General features: G+C 41.6%; 2 protein-coding genes across 3 annotated transcripts in view; one reads left to right on the forward strand and one right to left on the reverse strand.

Annotated features, from left to right (window-relative positions):
* MYO10 (myosin X) overlaps window positions 1–18,461 on the reverse strand; it is a 221,199-nt gene that overhangs the window by 84,150 nt on the left and 118,588 nt on the right. Inside the window, exons 9-14 of the mRNA XM_083188111.1 lie at window positions 8,493–8,596; window positions 4,759–4,888; window positions 2,528–2,646; window positions 1,710–1,856; window positions 446–546; window positions 98–164 (exon numbers count right to left, since the gene is read on the reverse strand). Coding sequence (XP_083044237.1) covers window positions 98–164; window positions 446–546; window positions 1,710–1,856; window positions 2,528–2,646; window positions 4,759–4,888; window positions 8,493–8,596 — 668 coding nt within the window. The remainder of the gene's footprint in view (window positions 1–97; window positions 165–445; window positions 547–1,709; window positions 1,857–2,527; window positions 2,647–4,758; window positions 4,889–8,492; window positions 8,597–18,461) is intronic.
* LOC146080629 (uncharacterized) lies at window positions 12,566–16,064 on the forward strand. Of its 2 annotated transcripts, XM_083188110.1 has the most exons (3): window positions 12,566–13,132; window positions 13,240–14,616; window positions 15,327–16,064. In XM_083188110.1, exons 2-3 carry the CDS (start codon window positions 14,125–14,127, stop codon window positions 15,975–15,977), a joined length of 1,143 nt encoding a protein of 380 aa, XP_083044236.1. In that variant the 5' UTR covers window positions 12,566–13,132; window positions 13,240–14,124; the 3' UTR covers window positions 15,978–16,064. The 2 variants fall into 2 exon arrangements, with proteins under 2 accessions (XP_083044236.1, XP_083044234.1); XM_083188108.1 differs by having other exon boundaries at window positions 12,566–14,616.

Here is an 18,461-nt window from a genome sequence, read left to right on the forward strand (position 1 = left end):
GGCTAATGCAGTCAGCCCATATTAAACTTTTATATATCCCATCTGATAAAACAAATACTGTATGATGTTTTATTATGGCAGATCTACAGATCCTTACCTTTTCTATTAAGTCTAGACATTCTCCATTATCTGTCCAATCAATGCTTGCCCACACAAGTCCTTCTCTAAGAAAATCACAGTAGAAAATGTATTAAGTAACAAGAAAGTAAGGCTTACTAAACAAAGTTTTGCTTTTACAAATGCATGGTTACCTGTCTGACAAAGCTGTAAGTATCAGTTTAGCAAAGCAAGTTATGTTTAGTAGATTGTGCTCAGTTTCCAGTTAGATGGACATGGAGATAAATATATTTGGACACAGAAAGATGAATCTATATATACAGTATATTACAAAAGAAAGTGGTTTGTAAAAAAAAAAATGGCTTCTACACACACATCTTACTCTCACCTGCTATATTCTAGCTGCTCCAAGGAAAAAATGTGCTTATTGAAATATTGCTGCAGCTTTTCATTTGCATAGTTTATACTGAACTGTTCAAATCGATTAACCTGTAGTAGCAAAGAAATACACGTATAAAAAATATGCAGCAGTGTATGGGCACTTTTACTCTCTATTTGCAACCGACTTGTTACTAGTTGACCATGACAACAAAAACAGGTGTGGTATAGGGGTCCGACAGTCATTAGCCGGACATCGGGATCCGACTGGCTGGACTCAGACAGCATGGTGAGCGCAACAAAGCACCTTGCGGGCTCGCTGCGCTCGCCACGTTGCGGTGTCTTGATAGTCGGGATCCCGACGTCGGGTAAATGCCTGTCTGGATCCCAACTGTCCGGACCCCATCCGGCACCCAACAAAAACAACCCTGACACAAAATGAATTGCAACATCAAGGCCCACCAGCTGCAGGATGCCACCTATAACTATAAGTACTGTGCAAAAAGGGGCAGAGCCATTATATGGCAAATCGCAAAACTCTAAGGGTGAAATTTAATAGGATAAGAGATTCAGAAAGTGAAAGACTGGGTAAGAGATATCCAGTTTTTTTTAAAGCGGCAATCATTCACACTTCAATATCAAACAAGTTTTGCAGTGTAAAAGATTGGCGCTTTAAAAAAAATGGAGATTTCTTACCAAATCTATCACTTTCTGATTATCTCATCCTATTAAATTCCCCCCTAAGGGCCAGATGTATCAAGCTTCACAAAGTGATAAAATGGAGAGTGATAAACAGCCAGCCAATCAGCTCCTACCTGTCATTTTTCAAACTTAGCCTGTAGCATGACAAGTAGGAGCTAATATGCTGGCTGTTTATCACTCTCCATTTTATCACTTTGTGAAGCTTGATACATCTGACCGTAAGTGTCCACTGGATCTCTGATTAAGGATCTTAGGAGAGGGGAAGTCAGAAATGCATGACTTTAAGGTTGCCAAAAGATCAGTATGGTTGAATTAGTCCCACAGATGGCAACCTGCGATCCCAGTAAAAAGTAATGTTACACAAATGACAGCAGAAAGCAAAATGAAACAGTGACTCATCAGTAGGAATAGACGACCTGTCATAGAAACCACCATAACTATTATTGTTTTCCTTGTAAAATACAGTACAAATGGAATCCATTGCCTCAATACCCAGAAATAGGAATCAGTGACATCACTAAGGCACATATGAATTATTATATGTATAGTAGTGACATGCAAGGGTACATTACCTCAAAGTTTTCGAAACCAAAAATATCCAAAATGCCAATAGATTTGAAGTCATCTTTTCCTTTTATTCGGCTATTAATCTTCCTGATTACCCATGTAAAGCATTGTGAGTAGAGAGCCATGGCTACTGAGTCTCTACTGTCTATAGCCTGTGGTATTACATAAGACAAAAAGTATATAAATACAACACAAATCGTTTTTCTGCCCTAAAAATACCCCTTTTAGATCTCAAAAATAAACCGGGGAATTGCCAGTTTGCTGCTGGGTCGAGGTGTGGTAGAAAAGCACCACAGCTAATAACCTGGGTCGACCAACCTGGCAATTCGACCCAGGTTATAAGAAGGGTTTAAACCCGGATCACCCTCTGTATAATGGATGACCCAAGTTTAGTGTGAAAATGCTAGACTTGAATCGTATCCGGGTCAGACCTGGGATTAAGATCCCGGGTCTGACTCGACATTGCGATCTGAAAGCGGTAAAAGGATGCATTTAATGATGTAGTGTAACCGTATAATCCGTGGTGCTTTAAGAGAGGAGAGGGCAATGTGCAGGCTCTGACCGGGCCCCCTCCTCTCCGCCAGTGCAGTGCTCTACAGAAAGTATCATATAGAATACATATACATTCTTCTCTGACTCATAAACCGCACCTCCAGTGTGCCAAAAGCTCTTATCTATTTTTAGAGGTCACTGTTATACAAATTAGAGGTGATCTGGCACACATATACAGAAAGATGTTAAGTGTATGTAATTCTATTCAAATATGTACATTTCCACTCTATTCAACTTCTACACTTGACACGTCGATATTCTGACCACTTACCTGCTCTATGCTGAGTGGAGTAGAGATCTCTTCTCCCCTTAGGATCATGGATCTGTGAGTTAGTGCTTCTGTCAGTTGCTCTGAGTCCAGCCCCAGCAACTCGGCAGTCCTTCCTAGTGCTGATACCAAAGGTAAAACAGTGTAATCCATGTAACATTCATTTGTATAATCCTTGTAACCATTTCAGAAAAAAATAATTAAGTGTGTTATTTTTTCATTTATGTTAAATCATGGAACTTTACCTAAAGTACCTCATGCACATGTATGGGATTTTCCGGTTGTACATACATTTTAACACAAAAGAAGCAAAGGACAAATCTTGGTGATCTTTGTGATATGATTACATACAAAAACAGAAATATGATCTCCATGTGACTGTGAGGAGCACTGCCAAATACAATGTAAGAAAATGCCAGGTATAATATTTGCAAAGACTGAGGGGATTTTAAAATGCAATTTAGTATACCATATATACTCGAGTATAAGCCTACTTTTTCAGAACAGTTTTTATGGTGTTTTCGGCTTAGACTCGAGTGAGGGTCCCACTTGAGTTAATAAGTTTTCCCAGTTTTTTTGTTGTAAAATTAGGTGCCTCGGCTTATATTCGGGTCGACTTATACTCGAGTATATACGGTATTTTACAAATCATGATCCAATTACACAAAAAATGGGTTGGGATCATTTGGTCTATTGCATTATGGTCGAAAGTCATTAGGTCGAATCCATTAGGTCGACATGCTAAAAGGTCGACATGACTCTAGGTCGACATGGGAAAAGGTCGACATGATTCTAGGTCGAAAGGTCATTAGTTCGACAGGTCATTAGTTCGACAAGGTCATTAGTTCGACATTGTCTATGTCGACATTCACAAGGTCGACATGGGGTTTTTCACTGTTTTTTTACCTGAATGTCAACACAGTCGACATGGACACAGTTTAAAGTGCACTGCATCCCCTCGCATCGCTCGCTGCGCTCGCGATGCGTCGGGCACGGTGCCTCGCTACGCTCGGCACACTATTTTATTCTCCCACCACGCCCTAGTGGATGGTAGGGCATGAAATACCGCCTGTCGGCACATGTTGGCTCAAAAAACAGTGAAAAACTCCATGTCGACCTTGTGAATGTCGACATAGACAATGTCGAACTAATGACCTTGTCGAACTAATGACCTGTCGAACTAATGACCTTTCGAACTAGAATCATGTCGACCTTTTCCCATGTCGACCTAGAGTCATGTCGACCTTTTAGCATGTCGACCTAATGGATTCGACCTAATGACTGTCGACCATAATGCAGTAGACCAAATGACCGCATCCCCAAAAAATACATATAAGAAAGCACAAACATTCCAAATAATACATACTACAGTCGTCAGGAGAGGAGTAAATTTTTTGATAAGAGTTATATTAAATTAATAATGAAACTCAAAAGTAATATTAAGTTTATGTCTGTTTTACAAGACATAAAATATATTTAGGCAAAGATGATATTAAGATCACTTAGAAGTAGAAACGTGCTTTTTGGTTCTCCAGAAATCTGAATCCCCTCAAATTTTTATAGATCCAAAACCCGGTTTAGATCTCACGAGGAGATCCAATCCAAGCATGGTCCCGGCTCGGATCTTCGGTTCTTTAAATCTGAATTTACGGGTTTTGGATTGCAAAAGTTACATGATTTTACCTTTTTTTATTTATTTTTATCACTGATTATCATGTTTATTTTAAACTGAAGCAAAAATTGAATATGAATACTTGAGGATGATTTGAGGATGAGAATGATGCGCAGGATCGGCAATCAGATCGGAAGTTAAATACATGCGATTTGAGCCCTTTGCATCTAAATCAGATGCAAAGGGCCCAAATCGCACTAGTGGATGGGGCCTTTAGCTGTAGTACTGTCATGACAGCAGTTTTAAAGGCAAATAGGTGTCACAGTTTGTACTTAGAGTACTACTGCCATCTACTTGATGAAGGCAGTACTGTATCAATTTGAAATTAGTACTTCAGAATTAATTTATAAAATAAAATTGTTGAATGGTGAGGCATCATGCACCAGATATCTTGATATGATGATTATTTTGAAAGTAAAATTAGGAATACATATCAAAGTTGTTTATACCCTATTTATTCAGTGTTAAGTTATAAGTTGTCTATTATTATTTTATGCCAGTTATTCCTTTTTCATGATAGTATTTCATAAATGCAATATTGAATTTTAGTGCTGATTCTTACCTGTTTTTGTGCAGATTTGCGCCCCACCAGCAGTTATAAAATTAATATTTCCCAATTGCAAAATTCCAGCAAGCAATCTAAGAATTTCACGTAGATCCTCAGAATTAAACTGCATGACTTCCATGGCAGTCTGCAGGAAAGTTATAACATTGGGATTACACACTGTTCATATAGAAATCAAAAACATTTAAAAAAAAAATATTTGTCAGGTTTAAGTTTTTTTTTTTTTTCACAGGGCAATAATTTAAGCAATCTAAGGCCTCGTTCTGGGTATAAAAAAACACACTAGGATAATCTATCCTGAAAAGCACAAATTTGTTAAGACTAGGCAACATAAGTTATCCATAATGAAAATATATTCTCCGTTATGTGCAGTTTAATAATAAAATGTTAAAAATAATATCTGATTTAAAAAAATATATATTTCTGTTTATGCAGTATATGTCTGTGTCATGTGGCAATTTAGAGAACAATGGACAATCGCCCAGATATTTTCTTCTTATAGGCTTTGCACTTCTGAAAACCAATCTCTGTACATTGGCCCTTATTCAGATCTGATCGCAGTACAAATTTGTTTGGAAAATTGGCAAAACCATGTGCACTGCAGGTGGGGCAGATGTAACATGTGCAGAGAGAGTTAAATTTGGGTGGGGTGTGTTGAAACTGAAATCTAAATTGCAGTGTAAAAATAATGCAGCCAGTATTTACCCTGCACAGAAACAAAATAACTCACACAAATTTAACTCTCTCTGCACATGTTACATCTGCCCCACGCTGCAGTGCACATGGTTTTGCCCATTTTCCAAACAAAGTTGTACTGCAATCAGATCAGAATAAAGGCCATTGTGTATTACCACATTTCTGCTGGATTTCATCAGTTGACCACATTAGACATCTAAAGTGTGGATTCCCTACTTACTTCTGTTTTTATACTAAATCTTCTTTTCCCTCAGATTTATTTCTCAAATATTTTACATTCCAATACAATGAGTGGAATATGCACAGAACACACTGTACTGCAACCCTAAGCAATAGCTCTCTGAACAAGTTAGGGAACTATTGCAAAACAATCTGTAATAATGCATGCAAATAAAAATGCAGGGGTCAAAGATCTAATTATGTTTGAAGGGTAGCTGATATAAAAAATATGGAACAATGAGATAAAACCACTCTTTCAACTGTATAAATGGTTAGGAATAATTTTAGACCATTCTAAAATATGCAATACATGAGAATATGCACTGATGTTTAATGATTTTGTTTTAAATTGCAAGCAAAAAAATGAAGCACAATATTAGCACAAAAGGCTATACATATAATAATGTAATAGGAAACACATGCATGCAAAAAAACATTCCCAGCCAGGGTAATGACTGCAGCAGGATGTGGCTAGAATTGACTCCGGGATAGGACTTATACACCCATTACCAACAGTAGAATATATTTCTTGAATATGATGATGGTGGTATTTCCATGTTGGGACACCTACAACAGACTCTACACGCATGGACACATAAATATGCAAAACTTTGTGTCTCTGGGACAACCAGGTCACGTAAATTCTGTTCACTCACTAAAAAGCCAACCATTATTAACGTGCAATAGCAGTAGCATCTACTTTCTGTAATAATTTGGCTTCTGACAGAAAATCTCTAAGTTATAGATTTGCCCAAAAAACACTGTTAGTTTATATGGATATATTTTTAAGATTTGTTTAATTAATTTTGTAACAGCTTACAATCTATCTACTGATATGCACACCACTAATACCCTTTCACACCGGCCGCCCGGCACTTACCCGGCTTTTCAAGTCTCATGCAATTTATTGGACCAAATTGCATGTAAAAAAATGGCACATCAAGTAACAAATCTCATGTAGCACTCCAGGGAAGCTGCTGGGGAAGATCACAGCCTTTAAGACCCCCATACACTTGTCCAACTTGTCTGAGGGACAAGTTGGACCTGATTGACTTGAGATTTATCCTATGTGCAGGAGGATCAATCTCTTGCGCACGGGATTGTGCATCGGGTCCTACAGCATCAGGAACATCAGATTTTGTCAGATAAATTGGTCCAATCCGTCTGCATTGGGTCAAATCTGATAAAATCTCATAGGGCCTTTTAGTGTTTACTAAAGGTACTGAAAGTAAGCTACCAATTGTTTATTTTGATAAATTATTACATATCATTAGCCAAAGGTAATAGCGTGTGAGAATCAGAAAGTGAGATTTTGGTAGAGTTTTCCCAATTTTTTAAAGCAACAATCATTTACATGGCAAAAAAATGGGAAATCTCTCCCAAAACCTCACTTTCGGATTCTCAAACCCTTTTACATTTGGTTCAATATTACATGTGCTAAAGTGTACTGTAAAGAGTTGAAAAGCACTGCACATCTCCTCCTATGTGAGACCACACATGATTAGTGCCAAGGTTTTGTGGGAAACTGAGGCACATGCAACAACTTATGTAATCTTTCCAAATAAACAATTGTGGCTTACTCTTCATTAGTAACAATCAACAATCATTGAGACGCAATCATGATTATTCAGGCACTTTGTAACTTTGCGACCAGATACACGCACACATAGAGGAAAATTCAATTCAGGGCAAAAGGTGCGAATTACCATTGTCACAACATTTATACCCCAGCAACAGCACTACGTCTGACATCCTACACCCTCCTGGCCAAATCCTTAATATACCCAAATGTGCTTGATTCCCTCTCAGTAGCAAACAGTTTTGGCTGCCATAAAGAGCGGCTGCTACCACAATGCAATTCTGATTTGGAAAGGGGTATGCCTGTAATTGAATTCTTCTCTAACTGCTTACTTTGACTTAGTTAAACCAGTATTTCTTAGCATATCCAGGTGGATGATATACTTTTAAATGATAGTTATGGTTTAGTTAGGCATATTGAGATTTATTTTTAATTTTTGTTCCAATAAGGAGATGCAGAAAGCACAGGGAAGGGTAAGGTACATTACCAAAGCACCCAGCTACTACTTGGATAAGGGCCATATGTACTGTGCTAAGCTTGAAAAGTGATACAATGGAGAGTGATAGCCCATCAGCCAACCAGCTACTAAATGCAATGTCACAGGCTGTGGGCGGGAGTAACATCCATGGCCCCTCTCCACCACACATTGCCGGCTACCGCAAAGATAATTATCGCATATGCACTAACATATGAGATAATTATTGCAAAGTACAGTTCTTGCGTTAAGAGCCGCCCTTTGCGATGCGCCCGGCGATGTGTGAGCGGTCCCGAGGGCTCTCCCCCTTTCTCCTGCCCGGCAGCTCCCTGCTCAGACAGCTGCAGGTGCTGCCGGGCTCCACCTCCTCCTCCCTGCTCCCGGAAGAGGTGCAGGGAGGAGGAGGTCAATGGTCCGGGCAGCACAGTAGGAGGCAGCCTGGACAGAGGCGGCTCGGATTGGTGGGGGATGCGAAGGGAAGCCCATAAGCTTCTATGGGGTTACACCAGCTATGGGGCGTTACTGCTTATGAAAATGTGGTAAAAACAATGAAAACTGGATTTTTACCGCATTTATTGTTTAGTGCATTTCGCTCTGTGTTTGAAAAAAATGACAGGTAGGAGCTAATTGGCTGGTGGTTTATCACTCTCTATTTTATCACGTTTCTAGCTTGGTACATCTGGCCCTCTATCCTAAAAGACACACAGATTATAGTTAGGATCATTTATGAGGAGCACAAGGAAAGGATGAGCAGTGCCTTACTTTTACTTCTTGAAATGTCTCCTTGTCACTGATAGTCTCATCTGTGATACATCCAGACTGATTCAAGTAGTGGTATTTCTCTGGATTCAATAAATAAAAGGCATCTGTGGAATAGGTACAGACAACATGGTAATTAGCAGGTGGAAACGTGTGGTCAGTGCACCAATAAACTTCTAAAATTATAAGATCATACACACCAGAGACAAATTTGCAAAACATAAGGAGTTATTCAGGCCTGATTTCTGGGCTGCTAATTTGCGGAGCCCTGTGATCAGGTAATCGCCTACAAGCCAGAGTGAAATCCTGCCGTGTGCAAGGCTGCAAAAGCTTAGAAAAATACTGCAGGCCTGCGATCAGCTGCCAATACATTCGCAATCACTCACTATCTAATGATTTTTCCGATGTGTGCAATCTGTGCGTAGCCCAGGACCTACTCAGCCAGTGCGATAAAAACAGACTGATCGGGGCCTGTGCTGATGGCACGCACCCTCCCGAAAATACCTGGGCATGCCTGTGTTTTCCCTGACACTTCTAGTAAACGGCTAATTACCACAACTAAACGCTGCCATTCTGACAATGAACTTTATTGCAGGACGGTTTTGCGCATGCGTGCTGTGAGCCATATGCACAGGCAGTCGATCGATAATCTCTCGGCCTATGAATTTGAAGCAGTGCAGTCAGTCTGAATAACCCCATATTATTTAGGCATAAAGGACTATGGGAAACAGAATACATGCACATTGCATATAGGGTGTTAAAGCACAATTTCCATAATGTAAATCAGATGAATTTGTTTGCCCGCTATCCGGTCATTAGGATGACAATGTCTAGGTTATCAGTTGCTATTACGACCACTATTGGTCGACAGACAGAAAGAAGACGCATGAAAAAGTTTGATAAGCATTGGTTCGACGAGGTCAAAAGGTCGACACAATCAAAATGTTAACATGAAAAATGTTGCCATGAGTTTTTCAGGATTTTTTTTAATTACTTTTTTATACATTACCATCCCAGTGGGCATAGTGTTAAAAGCACAGGGAGGAACCGTGCCCATAGCATGGCGAGTGAAGTGGTACCCTAAGATGGTGTGTATATCAACTTTTAAACCAAAAAAACATGAAAACATGTTGACCCTTTGCTATGTCAACCATTTGACCATGTTGACCTTCTTCGTGTGTCAACCTTCTGTTTGTCGACCATTAGTGGTCTACCAACACACTTTTGACCATATACCATAAGCTGTTTGCAAACATGCCTTTTCCCGCTAGGTTGGAAGTTCTCACGATCAGCACCCTCCCTGTCCTCTGCTTTCGTCCCTGCACTTCTTTTGACCCTGATTTATGTATGTTCCGCTTTCCCTCAATAGTACGCTGTAGAGCATGTTGCAAACAGATGACAGTAATAATGAACACATAGCAACATCCCATATATTAGTGGGACAGTTCTAAAATATGGGACATAAAAGGAAAGGATTTTAATAAAACGGTTATAAAAAAAAAAGGTTGTTGCTGGTGTGCTTGTGTCTACTTGAGTGGGGTACCATGGGTCGGAGTGATTTGCCCAAGTATCCTTGTAGGAGCAATGGCAGGTACAGTATTTCATAAAATCCTGTAACCAACCGCTCATATGAGTACTTGGCAATGTATGCACAATGATTGCCCTTATCACTATTGCACTGTACAGAGAAGACAATTTTGAATACATCTTTTTTGCCAGTATTTTTTATGTAGTCATATAGTATAGCTGTATTATTGGTTGAAATACTAGTTCTAAGGCGCTCATTTTTAACAAAAATCAAATAACTAAATCCATATGCTGGAAATTTACTTTGTGAGCTGCTTACTAGTTGAAGGGGGAAGTTAAATAGTCACAGTAATTTATCATGGGCTAATTATTCCCATGAAGCAATTAAATTAGCCCAGAAGTGAGCCCACCAGCAGCACTTATCGGGGATTTTCTTTACACATCCGAACAAATGCAAAAAAAAAAACTCCCTGATAACGAGGAGGTTAATGAATGCTGCAAACCGATCAACACACAATTCAATTCAATTTGCATGAGTTATGCGTATTAATGCCCATTAGAACAGGGGCTAACAAGGGGTTCAGGTGAAAAAGTTCTGGAATTTAATTAGCCCAGGTGAGCCTGCCACCCTTTTACATCTGCAGTAATTTATCACGGGTAATTGAATTCTCCAAAAATGATTTTTACATAATTGGACAATTATATTGTGTAAACAATAAGTTTTAGTTATAGGATAGCAGAGGTAAACCATTTTGAATTTGATCATTTTGCGAATAATATTCACTCATTAATCTTTTTTTCTTCTGGTCTCTAGTTTTTTGGAGATCATGCAGAGTCTTCATTCAACATGAATTGTATCAGTGGGTAGAACACATGTAACACTGTTGAGGCATCAACATTTTGACCGTGCTGCATGGTAGTCACTGAATTATTCCAGAATAAACTACTGACTTATATTACATAAATCTACAGTGACGTTATACTAGTGCCTTTACTTTAAGCCACTACTGACTTTTCCAATAAATCAGTTGAAGAATGCATCCCGCCCCTGTCACTTCCCATTCCAGAGGCAAGGTATGTTATCTGTATTCTCCGTTCAAAGCATTAGCAGTTAAGCTGGGTACACATATGTACAATCGTCGGGCCGTTCTTCCGATCTGCGGACGAACGGCCGTTCGATTGTATATATGTGTACGCTGTCCCGATCCCTTCGTTGCGATCGATAAACGGCCAAAAACGCTTTTGGCCGTCCACGGTCGGTCGGTCGCAGGTTCTTTGCTGCTTAATATTCTTCCGACAGGACGGCTCCATATCGAAAGAAAAGTGACATGTGTACGCACGTTCGATCGATATGCAGCCCGTTCCTGCGATCATTCCTCCCAAACGCAGCACGCCCATGTGGGTGTTGACTAGCTGCGTCATCCCTCCATCAGCGCAGCAAGTAAACAACAGGAAGTCTTCTCCCCCGTACTTTCCGCCCCATGCTGTTAAAGAATATTCGTTGTGTGTGCATTTGTTTTGAAATAAATAATCGTTGTGTGTGCATTCCTGAAGTTATAGAAGATAGATAGATAGAGATAGATAGATAGATAGATAGATAGATAGATATGTGATGTTCATTGTTCTGCATAAACACTTAACATTTATTAAGAAATACTGACAAAAATTACTGTGAACACATTGTTTATTTGGGTGGTCGGACCTGAACAGAGTATCACATACAGGTGCTTGCGTGAAGGTGTAGCAGGAACGGACACCCACCCACCCAAAAAACATAAAACCACATTTGAACATGGTGGTGTATGTAGTGGGAAGCGGTCCCACGGCAGCAACGCATCACATGGGAACATCCCGGCCTGCTCACATGTGATGCATTGCTGCCGTGGGACTGCTTGCCATGACATAAGTGCCACGTGTGAAGGTTTAGCAGGAAAGCCCACCCACCCAAAAAACATGAAAACACATTTGAACATGGTGGTGTATGTAGTGGCAAGCGGTCCCACGGCAGCAACGCATCACATGGGAACATCCCGGCCTGCTCACATGTGATGCATTGCTGCCGTGGGACTGCTTGCCATGACATAAGTGCCACGTGTGAAGGTTTAGCAGGAAAGCCCACCCACCCAAAAAACATGAAAACACATTTGAACATGGTGGTGTATGTAGTGGCAAGCGGTCCCACGGCAGCAACGCATCACATGGGAACATCCCCGCCTGCTCACATGTGATGCATTGCTGCCGTGGGACTGCTTGCCATGACATAAGTGCCACGTGTGAAGGTTTAGCAGGAAAGCCCACCCACCCAAAAAAACATGAAAACACATTTGAACATGGTGGTGTATGTAGTGGCAAGCGGTCCCACGGCAGCAACGCATCACATGGGAACATCCCGGCCTGCTCACATGTGATGCATTGCTGCCGTGGGACTGCTTGCCATGACATAAGTGCCACGTGTGAAGGTTTAGCAGGAAAGCCCACCCACCCAAAAAAACATGAAAACACATTTGAACATGGTGGTGTATGTAGTGGCAAGCGGTCCCACGGCAGCAACGCATCACATGGGAACATCCCGGCCTGCTCACATGTGATGCATTGCTGCCGTGGGACTGCTTGCCATGACATGCACCATTTTAAGGTGCATGCTGCTGGCCTCCAAATAAACAAGAAGGAGAACCAAGTAAAATAAAGTACACAAACTATTTTTTGACTTTATAATGCAAACCGTTATAAATTTTTTCGTATAAAGAGTGTACTACTGCTACGCCTTTTTGGATTTTTGTAATTTTTTGGGCTACGGTATGGACTTTCCCGCTTAGTTCTTGTAGACATTTATGGACTTGTGTCATGTTTTCTTGCATTGTGCTTTCGTCGCTGGACGTGTCAGGTGATGGTGTGTTCTTCTCCCCCTCTGCACTGACATCTGAAATCTCGATGATATCTATAATAAGTACAGATAAAGAAATGTTTACCTTTCCACAAATGATACGTCACTATCCCATAAAGATGATTTGCAGTATACACTCACCATCTACACTGCTGGTGATCGCAATCACTTGGTGGCCCTCTGTGGTCCCTTCCATCGGCTGCGCAGCCTGGATATCATCTATAGTGACAAGGTAAAGTGACATATTACTACCCCTTGTTGTGTGTATAAAACATGTGTTGTTCTGTTGGTGTGCTGGTACAAAACCTTACCTGTTGTACTCTCCTTCTTTATTTTTAGGTTGGAGGCCCTGTCTCTGCCTTCCTCATGCCTTCTCCTGGATTGGATTTCCTCTGAGTAAATAAAAACAAGCAACATGTCAGCAAAACACTCAAAATGTAATGGATCATGACAGTATATTAATAAAGCCACCTAGGGCATTGGACTCACTTCTTTTAATAATTCCACGAATTTTCTTCAGCTTGGCCTGCTCCTTGTGCTTCAGGTCCGACCACCGTTTTTGGAGCTGGTATTTGGACCTTCTTTTCCCAAACTTCTCCTTTATCTCCTTGCATACACGCTGCATAATAATTTCTTTTCTGTAATTTGTCTTGGGGTATGTTTTTCTCGAACAATCGTAGTCCCTTCTATCCAGCATTTTGACCATCAGTTCCACCTCTGCAGATGACATGGCGGATGCGCGCGTCACTTTTTTCTCCTTGTTGTCCTGTCTGTCAGCGATTTCTTTATCTGTGGTTATCACTGATTTGGAAATCAAAGGTTCTGTACTGGCCTCCCCCATATGCGGTGGCGCCAGACCCTCCGACATGGCTCCTCGATGTCCCGTGTCTGTGTGACGCGAAGCACGTGAGTGGGGCGGAGATTCCTGTGCTCATCCAATCACTGTGTTTCAAGCCACGTTCTGCACGAAAGAATATTCCGTCGTTGCTGTTGGATTGATCGGAGCAGCGCAGCGAATTTTCCGGACTGTATCGACATTTATTTCGGTGAGTATTAAAACAAAATGTGTAGTTTTCTATGACAGGGACTTCAATCTGTGGGCCAGGGGTATGCTGGGGCTTGTAGTGACCGTGTATCCTATGTTCCACAGACTTTCAACTCCTGTACTATAGCTACAGTATATCTAGTGGCCCACAGACTGAACACCTGTACATTAAATGGTTTATGGTGTGCTTTTTGTATCAAGAAAATAATATGCCTTTTTATTTTATTTTTTGGCACAGAAATTCAACCATGGCAGAAAAAAATGTCGAATTTATGAAGGATTTCATTGAGGCCTACAGGGATCAGAATTGTTTATGGAACACCAAATCCAGAGACCATTCGAATAGGCAGAAGAGGCTATCTGCTCTGGAGGAGCTGGTGAGGGTGAGCCAGACATACTACCCCATAGCAAATGTGGAGTGGGTCCGGACTCGCATTGCTAATATGAGGACCGTATTTAAAAAGGAATTAAATAAGGTTGAGTCCTCAAAGCGGTCTGGGGCAGGGGCAGACCAAGTGTATGTGCCCAGGCTGTGGTACTATGACCTGCTGGCCTTCACGGTGGACCAGGAGCTGCCCAGGGATTCGGTCGGCAACACTTCAAGGAACCAGCCTGCACCCTCCACCTCCGCGTGCACCCAAGAGGTTTCAGATGACACCATTTGCGGCACAGTAAGTAGACGGATTTTTTTTGAAAATTTTTTTGCACACAAGATAAATATAACAGCAAGTACAGTATAAAAATTGTGAACATGTAAAATTAAAAGGGGGGGGTATCGCCCCCTGCAACTGACCTCTCTGTTGGGCACAACAGAGAGGTCAGTTGCAGGGGGCGATACCCCACCCTTTTGGTTCTACATCGTCAATTTGACCTTCTCTGTGGCCCTAATTCTGGTTCTTCTCAGTGGTGGAGCTATACTCTTATCCGCCTGGGAAGACAGTGATCAATATTCAGACATCGCAAGTGCATTTCCCACATTTTTTGTATTTGGAAGTTTTGGTTGCCATTGGTAATCCCTGGTATCTACACTGTTGTAGTCTTTCTGGCGCGGATTATTGTAATATTTTTTTGTGGTGTAAAATTAACGAAATAATATCATTCTGCCAATCCACAGCGCCAACACCAATAAAATACTGCATGTATTCATACCTGGTTAATTTAGCACGCATAGATGCATTTCTGGTGTTTAAATTAGTATTTGTTATGTCTGGTATCTAAATAATTAGTTTCCAGAGATGCCAATCATAACGCCTCTTCAACTAGCTCACTTTCATCCATGGCAGCAACATGGTGGTGTGTGGGCTGCGTTCTTCTGCGTAGATATAAAAATATATGGAAGTCTTAAAAATCTATAGTGATACATCATCTTGTTTTGTTACAGCCATCGCTATTTGAGGAGGAGTCTTCGGCATCGCTGGAGGTGGCATCACAGCTGCCTTCACCGACCCTCTGCTCCACCCCCACACCAACCGCCACGACCAGCGGTGAACCTCCATCAAGCGCTCAAAGTGCAGCAGAAGCACCATCAAGAAGAGGGCGCAAAAGGCCGAGGCAGACTCCAGATGCTGCGGACGTGGCAACCACCAAGATCCTGGAGTCTGCCAACAGATTGATGAGCATGGATGAGGATGATGCGGACCGGGTGGGGAGCGTATTAGCGGACAATTTGCGAAAGTTGGACCCGGCTACAAGGGTGGAGGTAGAGCGCATATTTTATGAGACGCTGTACCGGGCCCGTGTGGGGACTCTGACCCGGCACACACGTCTCACCGATGAGACCCCTCTGCCTAGGGTTGAATTTCAACCCATCAGCCCAGCTCCTATACCCCAACAAGCTGTATTTCACCCGGTGCAATATCCCCAGTATCACCATTTACAGCCACCAACTGGGCAAAGGCAGCACCAACCGGCAACGGCGGCTAATACGCTCCCACCAGGTCCACCTGGTGGCCCCTTCCAAACTCCATCTCCCTCCCAACCACCGATGGATACAGGGGATTATGGGGTGGGCCAAGTTTACCACCAGATGTAAATATTTTATATAGTTGATTTAATTGCATTTTTGTTTTAATAATATAGTTTAAATATTTTTATGTTTAAGTATTTCTTTATTATTTATTTCCTTGTTATTTATGTTATATTTTTTATAAGTTTATAAGTTAATAATTTATACAAAAATTAAAAATTCTGTAATCTACTTGGTGTCCGTGTGAAAATATCATTTACCATGCAGGGTGACTATAGGGCACAGATATACATATGGGGTACATGCATGTTGTTTCAATATTTACCTTCATGTATTGCTCCTGGAGACTGTACAAAAGTACCAGGAGAAATTGGCATAGAAATAGGTGTGGTGGAGCAACTACTTGCTAGTACATAAACACCAGTACTGGGTACAGTCTGCACTCCAGGTGCCGTGGCATTGTGCCCTCCAGGAATGCCTGGCACCTGAGTACTACCACTCACTTGCCGTGATTCGGCCTCCACCTCCCCCTCCTTGCTGCAATAAGACGCAGAGGACAACTTGTGCGGAACTGTGAGTATACAAATTTTATTGGCAAAATATTGATTAGTACACACCAAAAAACAATATATTTACAATGACAAAAACGTACATTTTTAAGCAATCATGTCATTCTGCCACTCCACAGCCCCAACACCATTGAAATAATCCAAGTACTCGTCTCTTGACAACTTTGCTTGCGTTGATGCATTTCTGGTGTTTAAATTATTTGCCAAAGCTGTCAGACCAATAGGCTCGTCAACAACTTGGCTGTCGTCCACTGTAGCCCCCAGTTGTTGTGTGTGCACCGCTTTTCTGCGCATGTAGTTGTGCAGCACACAGCAGGCCTGCACCACTTTGTCAATCTTATCTAGGCGCAGATTGATGGCACTGTGAAAAATTCTGAATTTATTACTCAGAATCCCAAACGCATTTTCAACCACTCGCCTGGCACGTGACAGGCGATAGTTAAAAATGCGCCGTTCCCTGTTCAGTGCCCTTTGTGGGTAGGGTTTAAGGACATTAGGGTGCAATGCAAAGGCCTCATCCGCCACAAAAACAAAGTTCAAACCGTGCTCATTTTCAGTCCGCTCTGGCAGATTCAGTAGATTTTTTTTCAGTTGGTCGTGGAAAAAGGTATACTCCAGGGCTCCTCCATCTGAAACTCTACCATTTTTCCCAATGTCCACAAATAAAAACTCGTATCGAGCATTAGCGATGGCCATTAGAACAATGCTGAAGAACCCCTTATAGTTATAATAAAAAGAGCCACTCTTTGCAGGGGGCATGATTCTGACGTGTTTGCCATCGATAGCTCCACCACAATTAGGGAAATTCCAAAGATCACGGAAATCACGTGCAATATTTTGCCACTCCTCCTTGGTCGATGGAAACTGCAATATAAAAGTATATGCGTATTATTAATCTGTTGGGTTGATTTTAGACACATCAGCCCTCCCCCATTGCAGCCTCAAAGCTATTACCCGCCTTATCAAAATGACCCCCCACCCACTGGTGTAAAAGATTACATTAACAGGCATTGTAATGATATACATATAGGGTACAGGTATGTGCACAGCTATACATATGGGGGACATGTATGTAATTTCTATATTTACCTTCATGTATTTCTCCTGTAGAACTTGGACGATGGCATCACAGGTGTCTGGTATTATCAACCCCAGCGCTTGAGATGATATTGCGGTTGTGAATCTCAGGTCGGCAAGGGTCCTGCCTGTTGCCAGATAACGCAGCGTTGCCACCAGTCTCTGCTCTGCAGAAATAGGCCTCCTGAAATAGGTGTCCTCTCTCTCTATTAAAGGGGTAACCAGTGTCAGCAGCTCCATGAAGGTAGCGTCATCCATACGGAGATAATTCCTGAAATCATCAGGATTGTTCTCCCGTATCTCCTGTAGCAATGGCATGTGGGAGAAGGTGTCTCTCCTCAGAAGCCAGTCTCTGGTCCAGCAGCTCCGATTCTTGGTCCTTTTTCTTTTTTTAATAGCCCGCAATCTGATGGCCATAGCAGCCAAAATGCACGCACGAGCCTTCCTTCTCCTCAAGCTCATGATTAAAAAGGCCCAAATGCACCGATAGACGAACGAACGTACGTACGTATATCCAGTACAGCTAGCAATGATCTGAATAGTCACGGCTCTATTCACTGTACTACACGAACGATTCTTTGTTCCGTGATCACGCCTCGTTTTGCTATGCTCTTTTAATCCAGCCCATTATGATAATGTTGTGTACATTTTTATCGTTCGAATAGCCAGAACGGGAGAGTGTGTACGGTGGTACAATCTTTTTCTTGCGATTGTTTGGACGGGAGTACATCGGACGTCGCCAGTAAAATTGTACATATGTGTACGCGCAGATCGGTCGTATGTTTCGGACGGCCGAACGTGTATACGGTCGATCGAACGGTCGCAAGAAAAATGAAATTGTACATATGTGTACCCAGCTTTAGCTGTGGTGATTGGACAATCCTCGCTAAGTATAATATAAACA

This window comes from Crinia signifera, chromosome 5 (genome assembly GCF_055691185.1).
Source record: "Crinia signifera chromosome 5, ASM5569118v1, whole genome shotgun sequence".
Taxonomy (NCBI): Eukaryota; Metazoa; Chordata; class Amphibia; order Anura; family Myobatrachidae; genus Crinia; species Crinia signifera.